The 18,564-nt window shown below is 39.6% G+C and overlaps 1 protein-coding gene across 2 annotated transcripts in view; it reads left to right on the top strand.

The window, feature by feature from the left end:
* Nucleotides 1–15,890, top strand: part of kdm4b (lysine (K)-specific demethylase 4B) — a 52,117-nt gene extending 36,227 nt beyond the window's left edge. For both annotated transcript variants that reach the window (XM_062423921.1, XM_062423920.1), the window contains exons 14-22: nucleotides 305–491; nucleotides 3,068–3,144; nucleotides 4,175–4,230; nucleotides 4,755–4,863; nucleotides 8,495–8,683; nucleotides 9,721–9,897; nucleotides 10,346–10,465; nucleotides 13,450–13,542; nucleotides 14,723–15,890. In XM_062423921.1, the coding sequence (XP_062279905.1) occupies nucleotides 305–491; nucleotides 3,068–3,144; nucleotides 4,175–4,230; nucleotides 4,755–4,863; nucleotides 8,495–8,683; nucleotides 9,721–9,897; nucleotides 10,346–10,465; nucleotides 13,450–13,542; nucleotides 14,723–15,241 (1,527 nt within the window). In that variant the 3' untranslated portion in view covers nucleotides 15,242–15,890. The remainder of the gene's footprint in view (nucleotides 1–304; nucleotides 492–3,067; nucleotides 3,145–4,174; nucleotides 4,231–4,754; nucleotides 4,864–8,494; nucleotides 8,684–9,720; nucleotides 9,898–10,345; nucleotides 10,466–13,449; nucleotides 13,543–14,722) is intronic.
* The last annotated feature ends 2,674 nt before the right edge of the window (nucleotides 15,891–18,564 follow it).

Raw genomic sequence — 18,564 nt, 5'->3', positions numbered from 1 at the left:
ATTCTAGACACAGGAAAGAGTATTTTGTTGAAAGTGTATTATCTCAAGATCTACTAATTATCTTTTACTTGCATACAAATTCAAATGTATCAAGGGGTTATTGTGAGATGCATTTGAAAGCTCCAGGAAAGGTGATAAGTGGACATTGATTTTCAACTTTTTGTTAAACACCATCTGGAGTGTTCTCAAAGATTATGCTAATACTAAATCAGTTATTAACATGGCATTATTTATTTATTACTGCAGTCAGAAACCAACATCAATTTAATGCAATCTATCGTCTTTTTTCCGGCGGCCTTTTCAGCCACACAAAGAAATCTTCAGTGACTCTCTTCCCCGTCATGGCAGTCTAACTCGTCCTCTGGTCCCAGAGATGTGCTTCAGCGTTGGGGCAGGCAACACTGAGCCTCCACCCACCAACTATCACATCGGAGAGGATGGGACTAGTCTTCTGCTTCGCTGTACTTCTTGCCACATGCAGGTTCATGCCAGTAAGCAAGGTTGATTTGTACCTGGATATCATCTACATTTAAGATGTTCTGCCTGTTTTTTGTTTTGTTTTTTTAAAGATGAGCTGTAAAAAAAAAAAAAAAAAAAAAAAAATCCTGCTACAGTACCTCTCAGGGATAAAGAAGCAACGGCAGTTGTCGAGTAGCGGGTGTGCAAAGTGTTTGTATTCTGATAATGAAAAGTCAACACTCTTGCAGCTGCGGGAAGCTTCGCAGCAAAGAGAATTAGATAACAGCTTTTACTGTGAAGCCGCCCCAGGAAGTGTGAGTTCAGCCACTGAGAGCAGCTTAGCTTAGATTACCTCTTGGTAGTTGCATGTTATTTATTAATATTTTATTTTATTTTATTTATTTATATATCTAAAGGACCGCTTCACCAATTTCCAAGTTTATTCTTATGGTTCAAATGTGGGTAGTACATATTGGACCTGATTTACTAAAGGTTTGCGTGTGTAAAAACGTGTGCAAACTTCACAGCATTGACTTCGTCACAAATACTCTCCCATCTGTCGCTTTTTCTGGTAATATTTGTTTTTGTTATAACTCAATATATTTGTTAACCTCTTCCACTAGAACCTGATCACATTTCATTTTGTGCTTGCAGCTTTCTGCCTGTCCAAACTCTCCATAAAGACACGCAAAACCCTTTTAAATACTGCTGTCTCCACCCTGTTTCACCTGTTTTCATTTACGTTATTCTTAGTAGATCACCCGCAAAACGCACGCAAACGAGAAGCGCAATCTATTGCACTGTGCACGCAATTTAGTACCCACTATTTGGGATCTTAGTAAATCAAGCCCATTGTGTGTATGAATGACATTTCAATGACTTACTTCATTCTTCCCTGTAATAAAATATCTCTCTTTGCCCAGCTGCAAAAGAGACACTGAACCAGATAATTTTGAGCCTCCGGTGGACAGAAAAGCTAAATCTAACATAAAAAACAACTAACTTTATAATATCATGTGAGCAGAGATGTGGCGCAACTTGTAGGATTCTTTTCTCGAGAAGAAGCTCTTTTTTTCCAAACATGGATTTAAAGTTGTTTCTGTTATTGAGAACACACACACACGCACACAGTAAGATTCAGACCAGTGTGAGCCTCAATGCAAGTCCATTAAACCTCTTCTCAAGTACAGCGTGCTTTATCCAAACATTTTCAGCTATCAGATACCACCCTGATGAAGGCAAAATACACAAAAACTGTTGAGCTGAATAAAATATGTTATACTAGAGAAGAGTTGTTTCAAATGTAATGGTTAATACTGAAATGTTTAAAAAAAAACAAAAAAAAAACAGGAATATGTTTTTTTGTTTCCTGTTTGTTGTTGTAGAAAAGTTGTATTTGATTCTGTTCAGCAGTGGGAGACTAGCAGCTGTGGGCTTACTGCAATGTTTGATTTATAACACCCAGAATCTTCCACTTCTATTCTCTATTCACATCTTTTTTCTTCTTCTTCTTTTTATTTTTTTTTTACCCCTGGACTCTTGAGACTACTGTTGGGAAAATAGGAAGCGCAGAAGATGAGTTTCCACCACAGCCGTGCAACAAACTGTCGGCTCAATTCCCCTGTTGCCACGCTCAGCAAGACCCCCCAATTTAACTCTTCTTGACTCGGGTTAAACTAGCCAAGATGCCGCTCAAGAAACACACAGGCCTCTCTGAAGGCATTACACCATACACTTCCCCAGCTCTTTTTTACCCTGCTTTCTGCATTTCAGTGTTTTGCACAAAGAAAGTAGACTTTTATGGGCGTATGACTTCTGTCAAAGCAAAGCGTGAAAGGACAAGCAGCTTGTTAACACTGTGTGAGTGACTTAGCTCTGGGGATCTCTGTGTGCTTGGTTCTACTTCTCATTGCCAAATGTTACGATCATTTAGCTAGACTAAACAAAACATTTGTATTTAAAAAAGAAACATGCTTTTACTTGAAAGGGGGGTGTGTACTTAAAAATAAAAGAGTAGTTTATATAATAATGTCAGTCATTTAATAACAAAAACATTATGTTTGCCTTTTAAAATGTCTATGGATGTTTTGTGTCAGGCAACACATACAGCCAGATAAATTACACACACACGCACACACACAAACCCTCCTGGGCTCTTATTATCCTTAAAGCTGGAGTACCTTCAGAAAGGCAAGGTCATTAGGCATCCAGGGAAGAGCTGGGCTCAGCTGGGGAAGCAGCACTTGTATTGATAAGAGGACGTGAAGCAGAAAGAACTCCTGTCAGAAACACCAGCTCTGCGCTCCATCCCTTTGATCCTAAATGTTTCGGAGTGGACACCCAACTAAAAATCATTCAGACCTGTCTAGGTGTTTTGTAAAGGCAGGACTTTTGGTTTAGGAGCTTAAATTGCCAACGATGATGTGAAAATTGCAAGGGTTATATGTCATAAGTGTGAAGGTTTGCTGTCAAGTGCTTTACAGAAAACCCAAAAAGAAGACAAAATCATAACAATTAGAAAAATGGGAAAGTGTTTAGTAAAGTGTCCATTAAATGTGATGTGATGTGGTATACAGTTATGAGGTCTTTAAGCTGTCCTCTCTTACAGGTTGTTATGGTGTGAAGCCAGACTCTGTCGGTGAGTCGTGGACGTGCTCCAGGTGTGCAGCAGGTGCCTGGACAGTGGTGAGTAGCAGCATTACTAAACTCTAAAAAGAAATGATGTGTGTGTGTGTGGTGGTGGGGATTTCTTCCCATCTGGTCTATATATCTCTGCATCTAGTGAATTATTTTTTTTATCCCAGGTGGGGACAAAGCTGTATCCCCCTTAAAGTGATTTATGTTGCTTTACCCATAGACCATATCAGATATCCGTTTTTTTAAAAAGTGAAGGGCTGAACATGAGAGCAGTCATTAATGCAAATAACATTAAAATCAGAAATGGACATTGACTGTCAGCTCTCCCGCTAGTGTGACAATAGAGATGACACGTGTCTATGCTACATGATGACACAGTAAATGGACCGGGGTGAGGTGGGGAGATGTGTATAAAAGAGAACACACTGCATATGACCACACCTCCACAGGAAATAATAAAAAGAACACAGAAGTAGGTCATCACAGCAGACTGTTTTTTTTTTAGTCTGACAAGTAGGCATCTATATAAAGATCTTATATGTATATATATATGTATATATATATATATATGTATATATATATATGTATATATATATATATATATATGTATATATATGTATATATATGTGTATATATATATGTATGTATATATATATGTGTATATGTGTATATGTGTATATATATATGTATGTATATATATGTGTATATATATATGTATGTATATATATGTATATATATGTATATATATGTATATATATGTATATATATGTGTATATATGTATGTATGTATATATATACACATATATATATATATACATATATATACACATACATATATACATATATATATATATATGTGTATATATATGTATATATATATGTGTGTATGTATATGTATACGTATATGTACTGTAAAGATGTTGAAAAGAGTAAATCATGTCCAGCAGCTATTATGATATCAAACTTAATGTCTAGAAACAGGTTAAATTAGCCATGGTATGGGAACTGTGCTATTGTGTTGTGCTTTTCACTGACTGCTTAAATTGCTTAAAATATTCATTTGCTTTTTGTTTTCCAGGAGTGTTGTCTCTGTAACTTGAGGGGAGGAGCTTTGAAAACTACCACAGACAACCGGTATGTGGCACATTCTTGGGTTTTGCCATGTATTTTTCTCTAACAATGTCACAAATGCCAAAACCTGGGGGGTAAACAAGCAACAACAAAAACTACTCATTATGACAAATGTAAATTAATATTTATTCACTTTCCATTTTTTCAGAGGATTTTTTTCTGATAGTGTCTTCGTTTTCTTGCGGTTAGTCAAACGGGGGGAAAAACTGTACCTAAATTGACAAAGTTTAGCTTCATGGGAGCTATTATTATTGCTGATACAGAAATGGAAAAAGACATAAGTTTCCATTCAAAATGTAAGTTCAGTCTAGTTTTGGAGACTACTGTTGTCCTGTAAATGCTGACTAGTGATGGATTTAGTTTCCATCATGGATTGATGCAATTTTGAAAAGACTTTGTGAGGCAAGCACAGAAAATTCAGTTGACAATTACTGACCACAGCGTTGTCAGCCTTGTATTACTATTAGTTCTACATTTGTCGTTCTTCAAAAGTTTAACGTTTTTGTGGTGTCTCTCTCTGTGACCAGGTGGGTCCACGTCATCTGTGCCATCGCTGTGGCTGAAGCTCGCTTTGTTAACGCCATCGAGAGAGAGCCAGTGGACGTCAGTGCTGTTCCAGAAACACGCAAGAATCTGGTAAGTTTAGGCACAGACAATGAAAAGCTTCATGCTTTCATTGTATAAAGGGATGTCAAACCATCAGGAAAAAATATCTTTACTTAATAATGGCCTTTCTCTTTGTGGAAAATTACCATTTTCTCTGTGCTCATTGCTCACTGCAGCTGTTATGAATTTCTGTCTTCACCCCTGATCTCCTTTTCTTACTCTACAGACTCTTCCTACATTAAACCAAATTACTGTCTTTCTTTCTCACTGCGTCTGTATCCATCACTCTCTCCGTTACCCTCCCTCCTTCCCTGGTGGATGGATAGATCGTGCTTTTGCAAGCTGTGGAGGACATGGGGTAAAACAGATGTGCTGAGGGGAATGGCTGAATAATCAGCTGTCATTTCTCACTGTGCCAAATGAACTGCATCGATCCCGTGGGCAGGAGGCAATTTCCCCATTGCTGCCGTGTCTTTGAACACAGCTCCCTCCCTCTGTTTTTTCTCTCCATTTCTCCTTCCCCAGGATCTGCTCACCCCTCTATTCACCTGATCCCACTTCACAGGCAGCAGCACAACTTGCTGGTGCATTATCACAAATCTACAAATAATGTCACCTCTCTCCCTCCCCTTCTCTCTGAATAATCTATCAAAGACAAGCTGGGTGACATTTGCATCCGAGTGCTGTCAAAGCAGGTTTCCTCCATCTCTTCTTAAAAGGCCACGAGAAGAAGCTTTGCGGTCTAATGATTCGGATGACTGGGCTAATCAAATGTGAAGACGCACCCTTAGAACCAGTTTATATGTGACTGTGTTCAGCAATCTGCGTTTCACCCCCATCTTTGAACGTTTAGAGCGATTTCACAATAGCTGCTTCTCATCTTTGTGATTTCAGAATTTCTCACGCACTGTAACTCCACACAAGTCCTCAAAAGATGCTCCATTCCCAAAAGTAGTGTTGCATTATTCACCTGGGGTAGATTTCTGTTCTTGTGGGAAAACTGCCTGGAGCTAGGCAAGGCAAGCTGCTTCAATAAATCAACACAATCTTTAAAACTGTGGTTTGCTACATTCTACTGCAAGTCCATTCTGCTGTTAAATACAGAAACAAACCAAAACAATATTTGTATCAGTTTAGTTACTCGCTACTGTTGTATCTCTGGAGTTGTGGAGTGATATACTTCAGAGGTTCGTGACCATAAGCGTTCATTGATGTCTGTTACAGTGGGGCTTTTCCAGCGCTACTGTTGGGCAGCGTCAGAGTCAGCAATGTTCAAATGCTGCACATACTGGCTTCAAACACTTTGAAGAATAGGTTAAAATGTCCAAGTCTGTCTTGAAAAAATAGTCTGGTGCCCACATGACCATTGCTTGCTGTTATTGTTCTTCAGTTCATACTATAAATGAGAAGATCCCGTCAGCTGTTCAGCTACATTGGAAGGATTATAACAAAAAGAGTGAATTTGGCACTAAAAAGACTAACTGTGAAAGATATTGACTTGATATTGACTAATTTGGACGGCTTAAGCTTCATATTAGTTTCAAATAAACTTTTGAATACATTTTACACGGAACAAGGACTGTGGATTTTCTACGTATTCACTTACTTTGAAAATGTGTTAATGGCTAGTATGAAACGGAGGAATAATTACAGAAAGAAAAAAACATGTCAGAGTTCATAGTGGCACTGGTGTTTGGACAAACTTGAATATTTATGAACTTAACCTTTTTTAAGGATAAAAAAACAAAACAGGATCTGGTTGATTTCTCTCAAATAGCAACTGTTTTTGAAATGCAGCTAAAAATTTAAATATAAAAGCAGCGAGGTAGAATGAGGTAAAAATAAAAATACATGTAATGTTTCTTCTCTGCAGCTCTGCTGTCACTGCCTGCCTGTGACTTGCATCGAAAACATTAATAGCCAGTGAAAAACTATAAACCATAGCAGCTGGTGAAATATCACACAGCAGAGCCCTGTTGAAAGCAGTTGTACATTTTTCTGCCCCTGTACAAAAATGAAGTATTGGCACTTTAATAAAGAATTTTTATTTCTTATTGATCGGCCGTGCGCCGCGCTACAGATGCTCGCCGTGTAATTTGTCAAACAGAGGAGACACAGACAAGAGGGATGGACAAGGAAGAATGAGAGCTAGAGGTATTGGAAAAACAGGCTGTGTGGGACGATAATTAATCACAATAAAAACATACTGAAAAATACCAGTCACATCAACATAAGCAACTTGTCAAAGAAAAAGGGATAATGGGCTCAGTCTGTTTGTTAAGCACAACGCCATGAGTTAAAAGATATTACTCTTTTCTCTAATCAATTTTATTAGTTGGCAGGTGATTTTTCAAACATAAAATATTTTCATTGGGATTTTGAAGTGAGATTATGTTTCTGAAACACACCAGATGCTGCCCCTGGTGTATTGAGAATATAACTCAATATGACAGACCAAGTTGCCTTACATGCCTTTCCTTGTCGCATCCCAGCTTTTCATCTGTCTCTCTTTTGTTCTCTCCGTTTTAACCTGAATCCATGGACAAATGAAGGCTTTAGAAGGCATGTGTCAAGACAATGAGAGGGAGACGTGGAGGGCTGAAGGATTTGAAGTCATTTTGAAATGTTGAATGAAGGTTGTGTGTGCAGGGTGCTACCTGGCAATGTGGCTCTGCAGTGAGTAGACCAGAGATGTGGTTGACTGGCGGTAATTTCACACTCAGGATGTGGGGATGGAATGAAGGGATTTGAAGGTGAAAGTGCTCCAAGAGAGAATAGCAAATACATTGAAGAATTGTGCAAGAGCAGGAGATGAACAAGTGATGCAAGACGCCAAAATGGATGCAACGGGAAAGAGTGAAAAAAAAAGATGTCAAAGTAGCAGTTCAGGCTGCTGTTATTAACTAATATGAAGTTGCGCTTTAAGAAAGTCTTGACACATTCGGCAAGTCAGGAGAAGAATCTCACTGCGCTACTGACACCGATGACTGCACCAGTACATTATGTGCAAAACTGAAGACATCCATTCTATTTTTAATGAGTGGAAACCTGTTAGAGCGCCAAACAGAATCAAAGATCTGAGAGGAGAAAATGGTTACACTGCTGACTCCTCCACAGCCCCTGTTTCATGAGATGTCCTACAAATCCTGCAATGTGTCTACGTGCCAGACTAGAGGAGTGAAATGAGTCTTGACGTTTAAAACTTGTCCGTGTTTTAACCTTCTTGGAGACAGTTCTCTGCAATTTTGAAACAGTGTGATGTTCATTCTGTTCAGTTCTGTCAGACAATTATTTGATATTACCCCTTCTGGACACCATTTTTGTAAGCTTTTATTGTTTCCTATGAATATAATCAACATCAGCCGCCTCAGAGGGAACTTTAACAGTGTTGGGGCTTTCGCTGCGTGAATAAAATTCTGACCATGGCAACGTTAAGTTCACTGAAACAGTATGATCTGTGATCATGAAACCAGTGTTTGCACAGCTAAACTTGCATTTGTAGAAAATAATTAGTGCTTTACTTTGCAACAACCTGAATCACAGGACCATAACAACTTTCTTGTGGTTCTTGAATGCCCATGAAAGAAAGAAAATTTGTCTCCAATCTGAATTACCAACTAAAGTCTTTTTTTTTTTTTTTTTTTTTTTTTCTTCATTGCAGAAGTGCGTGTTCTGCCACGGCAAGAACGCCAACCAGAACCGCGGCGCCTGCATCCAGTGCTCATACGAGAACTGCGCCACCTCTTTCCATGTCACCTGCGCCCAAATTGCCGGAGTAGTCATGACGCCAGCCGACTGGCCCTATGTGGTATCCGTCACCTGCCACAGGCATAAAAGGGTTACTCCAAAGGTAAGTGCAGTTCATATAATCGTACCGTACCGTCTTCTTCCACTTATCCAGGGTCGAGTCGCGGGGGCAGCAGCCTAAGCCAGCCGCTTCGTCCAGCTTTTCCGGAGGGATCCCAAGGCGTTCCCAGGCCAGCCGAGAGACATAGTCTCTCCAGCATGTCCTGGGTCTTCCCCGGGGTCTCCTACCGGTGGGACGTGCCCTGAACACCTCACCAGGGAGGCGTCCGGGAGGCATCCTAACTAGATGCCCGAGCCACCTCATCTGGCTCCTCTCAACACGGAGGGGCAGCGAGTCTACTCCGAGCTTCTCACCCTATCTCTCTGGGGAGAGCCCAGCCACCCTACGGAGGAAGCTCATTTCGGCCGCTTGAACACACAATCTTGTTCTTTCGGTCACTACCCAAAGCTCATGACCATAGGTGAGGGTAGGAACGAAGATCGACTGGTAAATCGAGAGCTTTGCCTTTCGGCTCAGCTCTCTCTTCACCACGACGGATCTGTGCAGAGTCCGCATTACTGCAGACGCCGCACCGATTCGCCTGTCGATCTCACGCTCCATCCTTCCCTCACTCGTGAACAAGACCCCGAGGTACTTGAACTCCTCCACTTGGGGCAGGATCTCGGAGAGTGCACTCCACCCTTTTCCGGTTGAGGAACATGGACTCGGATTTGGAGGTGCTGATTCTCATCCCGGCCGCTTCACACTCGGTGGTGAACCGCTCCAGTGAGAGTTGGAGGTCACGGCCTGATGAAGCCAACAGGACCACATCATCCGCAAAAAGCAGTGACCCAATCCTGAGGTCACACGGAAGACACGGAAGACTATTTATCAACATCATCATAAGGGGTCGTTCACATAATCGTTTTGGAAAAATCAAAAGTGATAATTGCCTCACTATTTCTTATTGTGATGTTAAAGTGCCGCCATAAACTGTTGACATTTCTGTGGCGGCAGCAGGAGTGTAGAACTTTGAGACATACATTATAAACTAAAAGATCTTAACCTCAAGTTCTCTATCTGGGTTTTTCTCCCCTCAGCCTCGGACAGCACCTAAAAGCATCCAGGGTCCGAACCTGGGTCAGAGGGTGATTGGTCGCAATAGTGACGGCTGGTACTACCACTGCACCATCATCGGCATAGCAACGCAGACGTTCTACGAGGTCAACTTTGAAGACGGCTCATACTGTGACAATCTGCACCCAGAAAACATACTAGTGAGTGCTCTTACAGTCGAGTTAGATTCCTTCATGTGCACAATTTACACTGCCAAAAGTTAACAAACATAACTTTAATTATATTAAATCGGCAAAGGATTAAATCCAGTTATTAGAAAGAGGTTGACTCAAACAAAGAAAATAAAAACTGAATCAAGTCATGTTGTAAAACAGGTAAAACTTTTCATGCCGTCAAATAACTTGATATAAATTATATGCAGCCCAATAAAATACTTGAGTTTGAATTGCAGATACCGAGTCTTACATCTGCATTTAACAACAGAGACATTACAGAAAGTCTATAATTTCACAGCAGGAAAAAAAAACATACTGTCTATTAGCTGCAAATATTCAGAAACAATTTATGTAAATCAGGTCCATTATAAAATGTCACATGTAGTTCTCTTAAATGTCATTTTTTTAAACCTTGCATTCTTGCCTCCTCCAGAGTCATGACTGCTTGCGGAGTGGTCCTCCTGAGGTGGGGGAGTTGATTGTGGTCAGCACACCCGAGGGTCAAGTCCTCAATGCTTCTTTTGTCAAAGAGCACATCCACAAATTCTACCAGGTGAGAAAAACAAAACATAACTATGATAAAAGGACAATCACAGATTCATTGTTTAACCTGTTTAAATGTCAGTAATCAAGACGACTCCAGTCAGCATGTGGTTAGAGAATCAGGCTTGTGGCCAGAAGGTCACCAGTTTAGATTTCTAAATCTGGAACTGTTGAGTAAAATAATAGAAAATAATCCCTCTGCAACTGCTATTAAAATGATGATATATGTGATGCACCAATCCAGCTGTTTGATATCTGCCCGTATATTCACTTTATCAAGCTGATAAGAAATGTGACTGATCCTTATTAAATGCAGTTTCTTCATCAATGTTGTTAAAAAAACACTAGATTCTGCTGTTTCGTTATTCTCAAACTCAATTTTCCATGTGGTGAGGTAGCAAATTTTAAATTTAGGCGAGCAGTCGTACCACATTGGCATTCAGGATCAGCATTTCCTCTGAGTTGAGGCATCAGAATCAGTATTTAGAGAGAGAAAAAGGTGCAGCAAAATAGCTTTGAGCAATGCATCTAATTCCCAACTGTAATGTGTGTAACTATGAATCATTCCAAGCTGCATCAAACAGTAAAAAGCATGTTTTACTCAGGTTTGGTTAAGAAAACACTGTTGGTCCAGCGCTCTGTAAGAAACCACATTATTTAGATTTTATTCATTTCTCTGCAAAGAATTTATTGGACACTTGGTTTAATGACTTTGCCACCCGCTGGTTCGGTTCTCTTGATCTGGTATTTATCAACATGGGAAAAGCTTGGCTACCCTTGTAGATTATAGAGTAGCAGTTTGATACAGTGTGGCATTAAAACATGAAGTGGAGAGATTTAGCATCGCTGGTGCATGCTGAGGAATGTGCTTACTAAGTGAAAAATGCAGAATAGAAAAAATTTTGAAGCTGGTGTCAGAGGAAGCCATCTTGAAAGTCATTTACACAGATATACACAAGAATGCATTAGCAACCAAGGTTAAATGAGAGTGTAAATCTTAATGACTTAATGCTGATTTTGTTCGCACATCTCTAAGTGTTATTTTAGGTTTTCTTACATGTTTATACACATGGTGCAAACAGAGTAGGGTCATAGTTTAAAGACACTGCACGTGACTTTGGGTGTTTTCACAACTATAGTTCGATTGTTTGGTCGAAAGCAGGCAATAAAGTTTCACATACACATATTTCTAAACAAACCAAAATACATAATAGTTGAGCTGACTACTCGACATAGGTAATTTTGGTGTTTATCTTCTTCGTTTTCCTCTTTTGTTAACAACCTGCACTGAAAAAAATCACTGGACACGGTCTGGTTTTGCTGCAAGCCAAATTTCATTATAAATATTAGAGCTGTCAGCATTAACGGGTTTATCGCAAAGAGATTAAAGGCCAGGTACAACGCGTTCATTTTTTTAATCACTCCTCACTGACTCACTGTCACAGTCTGCTGTTATAATCGACCTCTATACTGTGCACAGTGCACAGCATGTGTCGATGTCAGGCATCTCACTGCTGCTGTCATATTGCACTGTCAGCACGGACTCGCCCTGTCATTAGCAGATTTTGATATGCGCAGTCATATTACCGTCATTTTACCGGGGGTGAGCACACACCAACAGAAAGAAAAAAAAGATTGGTTTCATTTATTTGCACGTCATGTCTTATTTTTATAAAGTCACCGAGGTTGAAACAAGTAAGTAGCCTGTTTTGACAATGTAAGGAGTAGAAAGTCCAGATATTTGTGTTAAAATGTAGCGTAAAAGCAAAAAGCCATCAGAAAAATAAATACTCAAAGTACAGATACCTGAAATATCTACTTAAGTACAGTAGATTAACGAAGTACAAATACTTTGTCATTTGCCAAAAATTAGCAGAGGTGGGAAGTAACAGTTTGAAAACAAGGCGCAGCTCCCACTAGTAAATAATCTGATGATGTACTGGAGTCACCAAAGACGCATTTCACGTGACTTCAGCGAGAAATATAAATGAAATATAAAATATATGAAATGAAATATATAATTATATCCACAATTCAGTATCCCCCATACCCATAATTCGTTCCAACTATGTTGTTTTTACCTATTTGTTTCGGGTATCGAGACCACCTCTTTTGGTGGTCTAGGACCGGTTAATTTGGTGACGACCTAAGTGCGATTGTTGCATTCTGACCGACACAAACGAACCGAAACAAGGAGTCAAACGAACTACGGTTAGATTAAAACGCACTTAATGCTGTTGGTGTGAAAACGCCCTTAGTGAAAAAGCTGCAGAGCTTTGCCTGGATCACTCCATCTTTGTATTAAAACATCACATTAACACCTCAAAAATAATGTGTGAAATACTGAACCTGCTTCCCAGATTGTTACTGGTGAGTTCTGAAAGATGTTCTTAAAGACATTTGGGCTTTTTTTGTGTTACTTCAGATCTTAAATGCACCACAATTTAATTTCTTGTCTGTATTCGCAATGAGTTCCTCAGTATTGCTTGTTGGCTACATTACAGGATTGGATTACAAAAACAAGCCTCCAGCTGGTCGTTGTGTCAGGGAGCGACAACACTGACCTTGTCCCTGTTTTTGCTCAAAATGATTTAAAAATCTACATTTACATTTAAAACACTTAGGTGATGCTGGTTTCCAGTCAGTAAGCAGCTTTGGGGTTCAGTGTCATGGTCAGGGACATTTTGACAGGAGCAAAAGGTTGTTGATGGAACCTGTGACTTTTCTGGAATTGGTGTTTACTCATTAAACCCTGCTACTCTTTTCTTGTGCCTTCCCTCGCTATGCTAACAATGTAGCTTCCTCCTAATATATTCTCTCATGTTTTCATCCTCCTCCATGTTTGCCAAACTATGTTCTCTACTTATACGTGATACATAACATAAAATCTACATACTACATTGTATACTTTCTGTACATTTATCTTCAAACACTGCCTGCTTAATTAGAGTGTATATTGGGAGATTAACCCAAAGTTTAATCATATCTGCCCAGGTTGAGTTTCAGGGCCAGAGTCAGCTGATACTAAAACACTCAGAGATCCATCAGCTGGACCAGGAGCTACCCAAGAGGGTCCGAGCCCGTCTTGTAAGTATTTTACTGAAACTCTGCTACTGTATTTGCTCACATGCCGGAAGTAGGTTATGTATGTCAAAGTGCTTCAGACTGTTATTTGGCTTAATTGGAACAGTAGATTGGATTGATGGCAGATGAAAGTAATAATAAGTGCGGCCCAACAATAACTTGTATTGTTAAATAAAAAAAGGATACAAAGGAAGTTACAGAAAACGGAAATAAAACTATTTTTCCATCAAACAACCAATGCTTTGCAGCCCACAGGGGATAAACTCCTGTGTGTGGGTGTGGGCCAGAACATGTGGGTCGTTAGTTTGAATAGATATCTATTTTATCTGCTTACAGTTTGTTGGTATTCTTCCGAAACTTACATCCAGCTTTGACACAGCTCAGATTCAGGGCCATGCCCAGTGAGGCTTTCTGTGAATATTTGAATCAGAAGAAGAACAGTGGGTAGACTTTTGATATCCTAATCAATTTTAAAGACACTTTGTACGCACAACAGTTTCCACAGATCACGTCCAAGTGGTAAATCTGCCCACATTGGACGATTAAACGGGAAAGTTTACAAACTCCAATCTTGCAGGAACTCATGAAGTCTGTCATGAATGTGTAATATGCACATTAATCAACCACGCATCAATACCTGCTGCAAAACAACCAAAAACAAAGACGGGGAATATCTTTGTAAACAGAGTTGCAGCAGGCAGGTGGATATGCATTCTCCATAAACGAAATCTTCATATCACTCTGATACCTGACGAGGAATGAATCCCCAATCCAGCAGCTGGGTTGTAACAATAAACCACATTTGACTTTTTGCCAGAGCTGGTCCAGATAATATTTTAGGCTTTGACTGTTTGATGGAGTTTCTGAACTATTTGGCAGATAATATAAAAAAACATTAATATCTTTGTTTTCTAATATTGCAAGACAGGTTTATTTTTTATTTGAAACAAGCGTAAGACTGCAACTAACAATTAGTTTCCTTATTCATTTTAGTTTTGTCTTCGAAATTACCCAGAGTGTAATAGTCTAATCAGCACTACAAAACAAAGCTGAATATACCCATGTAACAAATATATTTAGCTCTTAATAACAGAGAATCTGTCTTAACAGTTGTACTATATGTAATATAACTAATAATCCTCTCACACATCCTCAGTCTAAATGTGTACCTGTGTTTTTTCAGGCCATACCTGTACCCCAGGAAGAAGTTTCCTCAGCAGATGAGGCCCAAGCAGCCAAACGTCGCCGCCTTCCCTCCGGCTCCGCCCTGCCCGCTGATACCCCAATGGAGACGACAGATCAACCCACCTCCCTAGTGAGCACGCCCCGAGTAGCAGCACCAGCAGCAGAACATCACAGTATTAATGCACTGCCGAGCTCACAGCCTCTGTCCCAGCTCAGCGACACCCCCACCCCAGCCAGCGGTGTTCAGATGGACGCTCAGACCTCAATGGACACGAGCGCCGCTCTGTCCAACGCTCAAACAGAGTCAGACCTGGCTTCAGACCCCACGCTGACTCTGCACTCAACCCCTTTTCAGTCGACGTTGAACTCTGACCCCCTCCTGTCCGCCTCGTCCCCTCAGCCACCTCTGCAGCACATGTCCGAAAGCTACACGCCGAGCAGCGGCTACGTTTCCTATATGGAGACCCTCCTCCATTCACATTTCCCTCAATACGATGGCCATGGACACCTGTATTAAAAACCAACTCCACTATGTTGTTACTCAGCCACTGGAGGCTGAGCCAATAGGAAGTAAGCTAATGGAGGCGGATTCTACTGAGTGCTGTATTAATGGACAAAAACATTTCCCACACCGGCTCTGAGAGCTCAAGGCGGGAGTATGAAAACACACGGACACACAGGCACTCTTTTAATGCATGTTACTTTTCTATTTTTGAGTTAATGTATTTGCAGTGGTGCTTTAGCCTGCTCTGAAGCAGCAGCTAAGGAGGACAAGGCTTTTTTAATTTAATAATATTATTATTTGTTTTTTTGTTTTTTGTTTTTTTAGCTTTTTCAGATTTTGGTCAGCTGCTGTGCTTTTCGCCTCCATCATGATATAAAAACACGTCTCTGGGTGGTATCAACTCCATACCTCGTTGCATTAATTCTACAACAGCACACTCACATTTTTTTGTACAAGAAGCTAATTACTAAGACAGCCTCTCAGCAGTGAGGCCCTGGTGGACTTCACTACTTTTCTCTCTCTCTCTCTCTCTTTTTTTTTGGAATCAAATAACCAGCAACAAAATATCTATTTTTCAATCCAGCTTTGAAACTGTTTGGTGGAACTAAACTGGTCAATTACAGACACATTTTCAACTCGGTGTTGCAAGAGGAAAATGGGGTATGTGGGGTAAAAATGTATTGTGGTTGGGGGGGGGGGGGGGGGGGACTCAGTATTTAAATGTCTTAGTCAGATAATGAAAGAATTAATTGTAATAGAAGAAACATATTGAATGCAAACATTAGTAGATTTGTCTGCAGGATGCATTGAATTTTTGTGAAGATGTGACACAGTAGTTAACAGATGAGACCTTTTATGTATTGACGTCATTCAAGTGGTCATTTGGCGGCTCTGCGTTTCACATTCAAACTGTCTCAGGGTTCCTACATCTGGAAAATACCTTTAGTTTTAACATCCCAGTCTTGGCACTGTTGAGGAAGTTTAAAACAGCCCAGAAAGTTGTTAAAAAAATATTAGTCAGCCCTTATTGGCAAATAAATACCAGTTGCGTATATTGTCATATTCGCACCCGTTAACAGTAAAGTCAACGATGCTGTAGAGTGATATTTGTCCTGTTAGCACATGAACTAGACAGAACTATGAAAATCAATTTAAAGAATGAAAGTCTTGAAAATGTAGGAACCCTTAAGTCTTGAAATATTTTGTACCATACTTGGTTGAAATAGTATGTATAAATCAATATTGTATATTATTAACGTTGTCCGTTTTTTTCTATTAACGTATCTTTCCTTCAGGTTTAATAAACGTTCTTATCTTTCTAGTTAATTTTCTGAATTGATTTCACAAACTTGGCCTATCTGAACTTTTTTTTTTCTTTTTTTCTTTTTTACAGTTTAAAACAGGAATATTACTCAGTTTGTGCTGATAACTACATGTTTTATTTTGTTTTTCTGGATATGGCCATTTTGTGCTACAGCGGTGCTAAAGAGACATTAAACTACTGATGGACTGAATAAACCCCAACACTGTCACCTTGTACATACCGCAGGCCTTGTGTATTGTGAATCAAATTTATAAATGTCTTTTCATTCCCCTTTTCCCCCCTGTGTCATTACAACTGATATGTTGGAACACTTCTATGTCCCTGTGTCCAAATGATATCCATAAAAAAAACCCAACTTATTTCATAGGGATTAAAGTGGGTTGCTAGTCGCCACTTCTTCTGTGTCCTGTGTGTTCAGTAGCCTGGAGATTTGAACATTTCTTCTCTGGTTATATCGTTGGACCAATAAGGGAAAATATGAGAAACACCCTCAACTACCACCACCATCTTTTGATCTAAACACACCAGCATCTATGAGTGGGTGATACAGATAGAAAACAAATTTGATCACTTACTGCAAATCTCAATATTTTACATTTTTAGGAAACTTGGGAAAACGGTTAATGGATAAAATAATCTAACAAGGTTGTCTTTTTGACAATGCAGTGAATACCACACCTGACATTCCTGTAAACCTATTTGATTGCAATCTGGCGAACACAACCAGAGATGATATTAAATCAAAAGATACCTTGGTAAAAATGGTGGGGCAAAGTCTATCTGAACATTTCTATTACCTCAGTATTTACATAAGCATCAGAATCTCTCAGTAAACCTCAAGTCCAATGTCTGGTTTCAGTCCAATTTCTGCTCTCTGCTCACACTCGTTTACTACAACACGCTCTGCTTTAAACATGTTGAATCAGTAGGAAAACTTGACTCTACTGGGCAGCTACCTGCATATGTTCATTAATAGAAACTGGACCCTTATGAGGGGTAAAAACTGTTTACCTCCCACAGATTAGGGAAAGCAGAAAAGAAGGCAACACTCTCAAAGAAGGGCCACTTGCTAAATTGTAGTGAGCAGGAGTTCAAGATTCAACATATTGCAATTAAGAAATGTGTTTAATTTTTACACAGTCTTGTAATTTGAGCTGGATAACAACGGAAATCTGAACTAGGGTGACTATAATCTGAAAAAAAGATCAGTTTTTCATTTTTAATGCCTTTTCAAACTCATCAGGATGTTTAGTTTTCTGGTGTATCCAGAATTATTTTTGCATGAATAAAACATTGTCAGAAGCAGCATGACATTTGCAAAGTTGAAATGATTTCTCCTTTAGGACACAGTGGTGATTTTACTTTATTCAATTTAGTGGTGACTTTTAATTAAGGCCACCAGGGTTGCCACAGTTCTATGGTGTGTAATCGCGTTTTCAAGACATGATCCTCCGCCCCCTCCTCAGACGAAGAGCTGGTAAGTGTATTTGCAATAATTGGCAGTGCAAACACAGACACTGCTGTTTATTTCTCGCTGCAGTGCCTTGTTGGCAGGAATTCTGGCTTTGCACATTAAGCACACAGCAGGGAAGTATGTCTTTGTGCTGCTTGCTGGGCTCGTCACACAACTTATTTTTAGATGATATAATTAGCAGTAACCACCATACAGACCAACTGAAACTCCCTCTAAATAAATTCTACATTTTACATTTTTGCAAACTGAATAAATTACTTAGGAAAGTTTACAATTAATGGATCATTGTTAGCATCAGATCAAAAATACAAGAAGGCACATCCTCTCCTGGTGTGGAACTATGCATGTTAGCCTGAATGCTTTTTTCCCACCAGAATTATTTTAGTGCATTAAAATGGTGATTTTATGAAGCAGGGTTTGATAGATTTTTTTCTGTTTAATTTTGCACCAACACAACACATGAGGTAAAACTTTCAGTAAGCAGGGCACAGAGCTCTGCTGTAAAAAATAATGGACATCCTAAAATATGGTGAAAAA

This window comes from Scomber scombrus, chromosome 8, assembly GCF_963691925.1.
Source record: "Scomber scombrus chromosome 8, fScoSco1.1, whole genome shotgun sequence".
In the NCBI taxonomy this organism is placed as follows: Eukaryota; Metazoa; Chordata; class Actinopteri; order Scombriformes; family Scombridae; genus Scomber; species Scomber scombrus.
The sequence above is the reverse complement of the archived record's forward strand: the minus strand, read 5'-3'. Positions and strand labels throughout refer to the sequence as shown.